This window comes from Mangifera indica, chromosome 1 (assembly GCF_011075055.1).
Source record: "Mangifera indica cultivar Alphonso chromosome 1, CATAS_Mindica_2.1, whole genome shotgun sequence".
NCBI lineage: Eukaryota > Viridiplantae > Streptophyta > Magnoliopsida > Sapindales > Anacardiaceae > Mangifera > Mangifera indica.
This window is the reverse complement of record NC_058137.1, coordinates 1973868-1983557: the sequence shown is the minus strand read 5'-3', so window position 1 is coordinate 1983557 and position 9690 is coordinate 1973868. Positions and strand designations below refer to the sequence as shown.

General features: G+C 35.6%; 3 protein-coding genes across 5 annotated transcripts; 2 read left to right on the top strand and 1 right to left on the bottom strand.

Moving 5' to 3' along the window:
* The first annotated feature begins 1033 nt into the window (after window positions 1-1033).
* LOC123217020 (receptor-like cytoplasmic kinase 176) lies at window positions 1034-4159 on the top strand. Of its 2 annotated transcripts, none has more exons than XM_044637759.1 (6): window positions 1034-1340; window positions 1755-2068; window positions 2207-2342; window positions 2436-2581; window positions 2701-2824; window positions 3491-4159. In XM_044637759.1, exons 1-6 carry the CDS (start codon window positions 1289-1291, stop codon window positions 3904-3906), a joined length of 1188 nt encoding a protein of 395 aa, XP_044493694.1. In that variant the 5' UTR covers window positions 1034-1288; the 3' UTR covers window positions 3907-4159. The 2 variants fall into 2 exon arrangements, with proteins under 2 accessions (XP_044493694.1, XP_044493701.1); XM_044637766.1 differs by having other exon boundaries at window positions 1038-1340; window positions 2439-2581.
* LOC123217044 (trafficking protein particle complex subunit 4) lies at window positions 4046-7315 on the bottom strand. 2 transcript variants are annotated; one of them, XM_044637790.1, is made up of 4 exons: window positions 7178-7315; window positions 7014-7085; window positions 6752-6920; window positions 4046-4334 (listed from the first exon to the last, which is right to left on the bottom strand). In XM_044637790.1, exons 2-4 carry the CDS (start codon window positions 7071-7073, stop codon window positions 4138-4140), a joined length of 426 nt encoding a protein of 141 aa, XP_044493725.1. In that variant the 5' UTR covers window positions 7074-7085; window positions 7178-7315; the 3' UTR covers window positions 4046-4137. The 2 variants fall into 2 exon arrangements, with proteins under 2 accessions (XP_044493725.1, XP_044493733.1); XM_044637798.1 differs by lacking the exons at window positions 4046-4334; window positions 7178-7315 and adding exons at window positions 4622-4792; window positions 4887-4955 and having other exon boundaries at window positions 7014-7163.
* Window positions 7304-9377, top strand: LOC123217037 (ABC transporter I family member 20). The gene is made up of 7 exons (XM_044637778.1): window positions 7304-7478; window positions 7557-7690; window positions 8006-8125; window positions 8227-8322; window positions 8426-8578; window positions 8690-8767; window positions 8935-9377. Exons 1-7 carry the CDS (start codon window positions 7304-7306, stop codon window positions 9169-9171), a joined length of 993 nt encoding a protein of 330 aa, XP_044493713.1. The 3' UTR covers window positions 9172-9377.
* The last annotated feature ends 313 nt before the right edge of the window (window positions 9378-9690 follow it).

The following is a 9690-nucleotide window of genomic DNA, read 5'->3' as shown; positions in this document are numbered from 1 at the left end:
CTTTGACTTATTAATAATTCTTTGATGATATTGTACACCAAACTCAACAATTCAAAATAGTTCAAATTCAAGTTAAATATTACAAATTCAATCTAAATTCAAAGTTGGATTCAAGTTTGATTAGTTGGGATCGGAATAACCTTTAGAAGATGTTTCACTTGGATAATGATTTATTATCAAGATTTAAATATTACTTTGAAAATAAATCATTTGGAAGAATACTAGGTATAAATTATTATTATTTTTTATAAATATAAATAATTATTATGTTTAGTTAATATTTATAAAAAAATATTAATAAATTATTTTACTTAAATGTCTTTAAGTATAATTACTTTAAAATATTTTTATATTATTTATTATATTAATTAAAAATATAGTTATTTTTATCTTAAAATTTAATAAATCAAAATATAATTATAATAAAATCAAAATTATTTTAATAATTTTTTAATATTTAAGATAAAAATAATAATTAAATTACTTCTTTTATTAATAATATAAACAATTAAAAATAGAATATCAAAATAATTTTTATTAACCGAAACTAGATGGAAATATATTTACACCCAAATTATTTTTTTTATGTATAAAAATAAATAAAACATTTCAGAAAATTTCAAGTAATGTTTATTGGGATGCAGGTAAGTAAAACGTAAATGTGGAGAATATTTTGCGTACACGTGGAGGATAGAAGGGAAAGAACCAGTTATTAATCAGTTTCCTGTTGTGGCAAAAAGTTCTGATGGACTTTTGACAAATAATTGAGGATCTTACGAAAGCTCTAATCATTATAATGGAATCCGACGGCCCAGAATCAGCGCAGCCACAGAAAGAGACAATACAACGAATAATGATGATGATGGGATGAATTGTCATTGACAAAAAAATCGTCTAATTAAATGGTTAATTATTTAATTAATTAAAGACATCTGTAAAAATATGAAGTATGGTTTCAGTTCACGGTTGTTTGCTGGAGTGACAAAAGACAAAGAGACAAGAAAGAAACCAAGTCAACTTGTCTTTGGTTGGCTAAGAGGTCTTAAAAGGCCAACAACAAATAGAAAGAAAAAATGAACACAACTATCAATAAGAAAGACCACTTTTTTCCTCTTTTTCTTGCGCTGTGAGCTATCTTTTAATCAAGTTTTCAAGCAAAATCTACTCTTGAAGTTGAAAATATCACTACCCAGAAAGAATCTCATCCCCAACAAGGAAGTGATCTCTCTTCTGTTGGATTTGGGATTCTGGCTTCAGTTTGTTTTAATAGGATCTTTGTTGTGTGTAAATGGGAGTCTGCTGGAGCAACCGGATCAAGGCTGAGAGTCCTTCTCATACAGGTATGTCAGTTATTATATTGATTTGGATTGTGATTGTGTATTGACCGTTTTGTAGATAAAGTTTATGAGATGTTTGATAATTTTCACCAATGTACTCAACTTCATCTTCTGATTCGATGGATGTTATTTTGGTCATTTGGCGAGACATGTTAATATGATTCGTTTGTTATTAGATTTGTTAGGAATTTTTATGTTTAAGAGTCGTTTAATTGCTTAGCAGAATTAACACTTCCGATTTAGTGTTCTTCTCCGTGGATGGATGTTGTATTTTTCTATGTTAAGTTTGTGCTTTTGTTAGACTTTCAGTGTGCTGATTTCTAACATTTTTATAGTGTTAAGTGGAAGGGGTTTGTGATCTCTGTTTTAATTTGGATTTAACTTTTACGAACTCCCTTAAATTTTCCTTTCCTGCAGAAGTGAATTCAAGAGGTGGGAAGAACTTAAGCTGTTCTAGTAGCAAGTTCTCTTCACCTTCTATACCTCAAACCCCAAGGAGTGAGGGTGAGATCTTGCAATCATCTAATATAAAGAACTTCAGCTTCAGTGACCTAAGGACCTCCACCCGAAACTTCCGGCCTGATAGTGTCTTAGGAGAAGGCGGTTTTGGCTCAGTCTTTAAGGGCTGGGTCGACGAGCATTCGCTCGCTGCTTCCAAGCCTGGCACTGGCATGGTAATTGCGGTGAAGAGACTTAACCGAGAAGGATATCAGGGTCACAAGGAATGGCTGGTGAGTTTCAAGTTTCGGTTACTGATCAGCTTCAAATTGCTTGAACTGGGACTATATAAATGCCCTTAACAAATATGCTTATTTGGTACCTCACTTAAGGCATCATATTGATCCTCATTCATGTTTTCGGGCATACAGACAGAAATTAACTATCTTGGGCAATTCCATCATCCTAATCTTGTGAAGTTGATTGGTTACTGTTTAGAGGATGAGCATCGACTTCTGGTATATGAATTCATGCCTCGCGGTAGTATGGAAAATCATCTGTTCAGGAGTAAGTTTTTCATATCCCTATATAGTTTCTGCTGCTTTCGACATTGTATTCAATTACATATCTTAGAATGAAGCATTATTGCTTATGTTGAAGCAGGGGGATCACATTTCCAGCCTCTTTCCTGGAGCCTCCGAATGAAAATTGCCCTAGGTGCTGCGAAGGGGCTTGCCTTTCTTCACAGTGCTGAACCGAAAGTTATATATCGCGATTTCAAGGCTTCGAATATCTTGCTTGATTTGGTATGCAACTTGGCCAAATCTTTCAATGACATTTCCATAAGTTGATTGAATTCACTCTGGTCTAAGGTTCATCAGAATTTATTTGCTGTACTGCTGATATTTTTCCTCTATGTTGGCAGAACTACAATGCCAAACTCTCTGATTTCGGTTTGGCCAGAGATGGACCAACCGGTGACAAAAGCCATGTGTCAACGAGGATCATGGGAACCTATGGATATGCTGCTCCAGAGTATTTAGCCTCAGGTACTTCTACCTTTTGTTATATTTTCTGTACTTTAGAAGATTGGAAAGACAGGGAGGAATACAAGGAGTGTAAATGAACTGAGTCATGATTCAACTCGATTAAAGCCGAGTTGGGCTTGAGTTTTAAGTCTTGAATCGAGTTTGAACTTGAAGTTGCCTAATTTGATGAGCTAGCGACCTCATTTTCGGTTCAAGTAAGATATCAATAAATTCTTAAAAATTTAAAATCTTGCATTTTGAACTTTAGAATCTTATGAATTTCATGCTTTTGATAAATATATATAAATTGTGGGGTTTAAATATAGTATTTTAAAGTTAATAGTTGTAAAGTAATTTTTTGAATAGAGTTCGAGTCAATCATTCTTGTTTCAAGCTTGTACCAAGATCTTACCAGTTTGACAAGTTTGAGTTCAAGCTCTCCCTTAAGCTAATCAAGTTGAACCCAAGTCAAACACTACTTAGTTTGGCTCAGCTCAATTAAACCCTGAAGGGAGACAATCATTCAAACAGTCTCAAGAGAGACAGCTTTACCGAGTCAACGGTATTGTTCAATTGTTACAAAGATGCCTTCCACCGGGACCTGCTGATGAGTTATTGTTATCGGAATATACTGAGCAGTAGTGAGGAATGTCAGTCTGATCAATAATTTCATTGTCTAATTGGAAGGTCATTTGAGTGCCAAGAGTGACATATACAGCTTCGGAGTTGTTCTTCTGGAAATGCTATCTGGGCGACGAGCTATTGACAAAAACCGGCCATCTGGAGAGCACAACCTTGTGGAATGGGCAAAACCTTACTTGATCAACAAACGTAGAATATTCCGTGTTATGGATCCTCGACTTGAAGGCCAGTTTTCCCTGATTCAAGCCCAGAGGGCAGCCACACTTGCGCTTCAATGCCTTGCCACAGAAGCCAGGTACAGACCAGAAATGGATGAAGTGGTAAAAGTATTAGGACAACTTCAGGAATCGGGAAACATATCAAACTATTCTCAAAAAGAGCACCTCAGAAGACGCCAAATTCATTCGAATCGTCAAAAAACTACTTATCATAGGCCTTCTGCTTCGCCTCTCCATGGTTAGAGAATATGATTGCTGCATCTATTTTTTCATTGTAAATGGTAAAACAGATTCAGGAGTTTACTCCTGTATTATGACCAAGTTTGAGAATTGTAACTTACCCATTAAAAAAAAAAAAAAAAAGGTTTGGGAATTGTACAACTGAACTAAGCTTGAGTTTCTGGCTATTGCAAAGATAACAAGTCAAAATTACATAACAAAATATTGTAAGTGAGATCAATGTTCATGGACAATTCATCGCCCTAACAAGGCAACACGTTCCTCCTGTATAGCCTGGGTTAGATAGATGTCAAATAGCTCACATCGAATGGGCATCTCCATTTCATAAAAGGGATTCTTAAGGACGTAATCTGTGTACAATTCATAAATAACTTTCAAAAGACTCTCCATCTGCTGCGTTCCAGGTTCACAGACCACAAAGAACTTTGTCCCTGTACAACAAAATAGATAATATCCTTCCAGCATCAGAAGAACATTGTCAACTCTTCACACTCAAAAAGAAATACGCCCCTTCAGTATCTCTCAATGATCAATGAAAGTATAGCAAAAACCTATACAACCAAAAACATTTAAAAAAATAAATTACATTTAACAGGTTGATGGGATGTTTCAAATTGGGTCACATGTATAAGAATAGACTTTAGCAGTTAAAAAGAAGAAAAAAGAGTTAAGGGGCATTAGTCATGAATTGAAGGATAACAAAATTCCTAGATTTCTATGGACAATTTAACTAATGATTCTTCAAGTAAATGCAACAAATACAGTACAGAAATCCCAAGTCCTTCCCTTGGTTAGAGATAATGACTTATCGAGGAATTAGTCACGGGACAATGAAAACTTAACATCCCTTCATAAGCACTTCTCCTGGCTCAAACAAGGTTGTATTCACCTGCAATCTCAATTGGAAAAAGCAGAAACAGACCTTGTTAAGCTGGCTGAAGTCAATTATAACAGAAGGGTTTCTTGGTGCAGCAACAGATTACCACCACTTGTGAGGTTTGGCAGGCTCTCCACGTTCATACTGCTCACAAGATAAAGCTCGCATCCCACAGCTTAGGATGCAAATTTAAAACACAGGAAAAAGTCAGACAACCATGAGTAATTTTTAAGATGAATTCCAGTTCTAACAACTTGAGAATTGCCCATGTTCTCTTACTCAAGATGCTCTGATCATATAGATCTTGTCAGGGGTTGGATCAGAGAATGGTCAAACTGTGTTAGAAGAAACATAGAAATCTTCATCATTTTTCCTAGCTCAATCTCAATTTTCCTCTTGGTGTGGCTATTTCCATTTATTTCTTAGGAATTATATGGCAGCATCTTGTTTCAATAACCTTCTTAATCATTCCTTTTAATTTTTATTGAATTTGGGCCTTTCTTTCTTCTGATACTTGTTTGCTACAGTCTAAAATTCCATCCTTAGAATGCCTATATGGCTTGATAGAGCAAAGTATTCATTATGGAAATCCCAAGTTCTCCATTCTGAGCAGATGACTAGTCCAAGAACAATAATATCCTATTGGCTTTATAGCAAGTATTAATCTAGGTCTTGGAGTGATACTCAAGTCATCTGCAATTTTTCACGATTTAGGGGAAAGGCAAAAACATCTTGGACTGATAGGGCATCAAGTCCCCAAGACATGATAATCTCCAGGACAAATTTTCGGACTCTTGCAATTTTCACGATTAAGGGGAATGACAAAAACATATTGAAGTAATGAGGAATCAGGTCTGGTAGTTCCTATAACCATAGGAATAGATTTTTGGAACTGAGAGGAAAAAGCAAACAAGCCCAGTAAAGAAATAAATAGTCCTGCATGTTGAGATTAAGCCGAGAAAATCAATTAAGATCTTCATGTCTCTTCAGGAATCACTGAATTAAAAGTGTTTTGAGTACAAGTGTTAGTTGATTCCACTTTCTGTGAATGCAACTGTTGTGTCTGTTGTTCTATATAAGTTAACAAGTGGGATTTGTTTCTTGATTTTGCCATGACAACTGAACATTAGTCATAGCTCTGCTACCATGAGAAAAAGTTCCAAAGAGCTAGCTACAGAGTTAGAGATTTAAAAATTACAAAGAGAGCAAGCAAAGAAAATCATTGAATAAGGTATACTCTACCTTGTTTATACACAAGTGTCAAATACTCTTAAGTGTCAATTATTGCAAATCATGCCAAGAATCATCAACTATAATAATTGTGCATAGCTGTGAGAGAAATATGTCATTCTTCATTTCGTAGCTTACTAGTCTAATATCATTCTACATGTCACACCTGAATTCACCTGCCTCATTCTAAGCATCACACTTGACATCAACTGTCACATAGTGCCATGTACATCATAACTGTATGACCTCTCACCCCTAAGTTAAAGTTAGTTAACTCCCCACAGAGTCTTACACAGAAAATCTACCCTGGTGTACATGATCAAATGCATATAGGGTATGCTACTGTAGTTTTAGCGAATCCTCTAAATTTTTAATATAATCGTTTCAACTAGCAGCAGGTAACTATAACTAATCTAGCGGTGCCTGACTTTTCATTCGTTTTCCATATATTTGAGGCTCTCAGAATAACAGACTTTAAAAACCTAACACTTGGTTTGAGTCTCCGAGAGAACACTTTTCTAACAGGAAACAAGGAAGAGAAGTTAGGATCTTAATTTCTCTCCTCACACTCAACTGATTTCTCTGTAGAAGTGGAGATGAATAGAGAACAGGAGAATGTACATTTAGCGTCAACCAAAATTCTATTCCTTGATTCCTTCCATAAATTTTCATGAACAAAACTAAATCCCAAACAAAAACAAGAAGGTAGACAGAAATGAATAGTAAGTCAAATAAAATCACCGGTAAGTGATTGGAAACAATGGAGATCAAAAGTATCCGCTTCAAGGAGTTCGATGCCCGAACAACCAGTAGTCGGCGATAACTGTTGAGAGATCGCGTGCATTGAATGCCATAAACTGGCCACTCTCAAGCTATCATTAGTGTCCATTCGTCCAGCTGATCCATAATCCTATTCATTCCACAAAATCAAATTATTTTAACCAAAAACATCGCTCAATTTCGATAATCAGAGCAGAATATTAAAGATAGATAGAGATAACACCTTGTAAAAAATCAAGCCGCCCGATTTGTTAATGATGTAGAGACTGTAGATTGCAGCCATTCTTGAGAGCTCCTAGACGAAGAAGAATCAGAAGAGAGTAAAACTCAATTCTCTATTTGTTAATGTTGATAAAATATTAAAATAATAATAACGAGAAATCACACGGTTATGATAGCGCCACGTCTATAATATTTTTATCATTAATGAAACCGTGAATGGCAGGGGCGTTTTAATGGAGTTGTCATCTATAAACCACCGTGTAAGATATGTTATGATCCTTGGTCAGGTGAATGAAGATGGCAGTGATAGAGAATTCAAAACCAACGGTGGAGATCAACGGACTGAAGTTCACATATCCAGGAATCGACGGTCACCCACCGGCGGGCTCCACTCCATTGATTGACGATTTCTCACTTACTCTCAATGCTGGAGATCGCTGCCTTCTCGTCGGATCGAATGGCGCCGGTTTGTCCCCAATTTCAGTTTCTTAACTTAGGGCTAATAATGAATTGGCCATTAATTCAGTGATATGTATGTAAATAGGAAAAACGACGATATTGAAGATCCTTGGAGGAAAACACATGGTAGAGCCGCACATGGTGAGAGTACTTGGCAGGTCTGCTTTCCACGACACCGCTTTGACCTCCTCTGGCGATCTCAGCTACCTTGGAGGAGAGGTTTCACCTTTATAAAATCTTTACAAACTATTATTTGTTTAATTCAAAAATATATCTAATTTGATTGTTGATGATTTGAAATCGGTTCAAGAATTAATAAACATGTATTGCATGTGTAAAGGGAAAAAAAACATTGCAAGTTTATTAATTTGATTGTTGATGATTTGAAATCGGTTCAAGATAATTTTTTGTTTAAAATAAAATATATTAATTCTCTTAATGAAGTTGCTTTATAACTTTAATTGAACTTAAATCTTTGGTTTTTGTCAAATGGAATTCTTATTGTATTGAAGGGAGCTATTTTCATTTTTGCAGTGGAGGAGGGAGGTTGCTTTTGCAGGGTTTGAGGTTCCAATACAAATGGATGTTTCGGCAGAGAAAATGATATTTGGAGTTGCAGGTACTGATCCTCAAAGAAGAGCTGAACTAATCAAGGTAAAATGCAATGAGTATCTACTACTTTATTTATTGCTCAAGGAGGATATTATGTTGTTTTGCCGATATTCAAATTCCTTCTTGTTTTCTTGATAGTTTAGGTATTAGATATTGATTTGTCATGGAGAATGCATAAGGTATCTGATGGTCAGAGAAGACGTGTTCAAATTTGTATGGGTCTCCTCAGGCCTTTCAAGGTATGATCTATTTCATCGTGCTTAAGTTCAAGCATTTGTCTTGATGCTTTGTACAATTGTTGAAAAGTTTAATTGCCTCAAGACCAATTTCTTGTTTGTCTAGGTTCTTCTTCTAGATGAGATCACAGTTGATCTTGATGTACTAGCGAGGGCTGATCTCCTCAAGTTTCTGAAGAAGGAATGTGAAGAGCGTGGTGCTACAATTATCTATGCTACCCATATATTTGATGGATTGGAGAACTGGCCATCTCATATTGTATGTCTTGGTTCCATCCTTAGAAGTAATTTTTAAGAATTATTTTCTAAATCTATATTATTCCAATTACTGTAAATGCTTCTCATCGTCTTCTCTCTTTTGTGGTCTCAGGTGTATGTGGCTCATGGAAAGTTGCAATTGGCAATGCCAATGAATCAAGTTAAGGAGATTAGCAAGCTATCACTGATGGTAGCTTTCCACATCCAAACTTCAAATTTTTATTACTAGTCTTTCGGTCATATATGTCACTGATAATGGCTGCTTTTACAGTATATTGTAATTGATAACTTACAATTGTATTTTGGATTCAATTCATCTCTTTTATTTGCTTAACTGTTTTAGAATTGAATTTGCAGAGAACAGTGGAGAGTTGGCTGAGGAAGGAAAGAGATGAAGAGAGGAAGAGAAAAAACGAAAGAAAGGCAAGTGGTCTTGCTGAATTCGAAAAACAAGTTGAGGGAAGCTGTGTAACAGGGGATCCAGCTCGTGCTTCTGTTCGAGCACTGAACAACGGTTGGGCTGCAGGAAGGCTGCATTCCACAGTTGCTGGCGAAGAGAACTTCTTCTTAAGCTCAAACAGAGTTCTGAGGTAGTAGACGAAATTGTTTCAAAACAAGTTCTCAGACCTTTCCACAATTGATGTTAATGATTGGTTCTTTACTAAGAATTATACTATATGTCAAATGTTGCTTGAGGAAGCATCACCAAGAAGCAGAGTTCGCATATAAATTAAATAATATTTATCCAGAAAATATCATGCAAGTTTCGATGTCAATAAAATTACAAATATTATGTTGTACTTGAATTTTCCCATGTTGTGATTGTAGAGAGTTTTCAATTGCGAAACTATGATACTGCACTGTCTTATACATAATAATAATCTGGCTATTCCTGAAAACAAATGCAGTATACAAATACACAGAGAACTGTCATAGGCCAAGATGGATGTTTGAGTGTTAAAGGATTTACATTTTACAATGCCAATTGGTTGAGTTGCTGTAAATGCTTATAACTTAGAAAAAGGTTTGGATCCGGGGTTGGTGAGGGTGGTGTTATGCATGTGGACCATGCTACTACCATTCACATGGGGAGGAAAAGAAGGAAATACGAGT

Coding starts and splice junctions, on each gene's coding strand:
- LOC123217044 (XM_044637790.1), bottom strand. CDS start 7,073: ATGGCTGCAATCTACAGTCTCTACATCATTAACAAATCGGGCGGCTTG. Junction 6,921..7,013: donor GCGGCTTGATTTTTTACAAG/GTGTTATCTCTA, acceptor TGGAATGAATAG/GATTATGGATCAGCTGGACG. Junction 4,335..6,751: donor TTGTTTCCAATCACTTACCG/GTGATTTTATTT, acceptor TTTGTTGTACAG/GGACAAAGTTCTTTGTGGTC.
- LOC123217020 (XM_044637759.1), top strand. CDS start 1,289: ATGGGAGTCTGCTGGAGCAACCGGATCAAGGCTGAGAGTCCTTCTCAT. Junction 2,582..2,700: donor CGAATATCTTGCTTGATTTG/GTATGCAACTTG, acceptor CTATGTTGGCAG/AACTACAATGCCAAACTCTC. Junction 2,825..3,490: donor TCCAGAGTATTTAGCCTCAG/GTACTTCTACCT, acceptor TCTAATTGGAAG/GTCATTTGAGTGCCAAGAGT.
- LOC123217037 (XM_044637778.1), top strand. CDS start 7,304: ATGAAGATGGCAGTGATAGAGAATTCAAAACCAACGGTGGAGATCAAC. Junction 8,323..8,425: donor GTCTCCTCAGGCCTTTCAAG/GTATGATCTATT, acceptor TTGTTTGTCTAG/GTTCTTCTTCTAGATGAGAT. Junction 8,768..8,934: donor TTAGCAAGCTATCACTGATG/GTAGCTTTCCAC, acceptor TTGAATTTGCAG/AGAACAGTGGAGAGTTGGCT.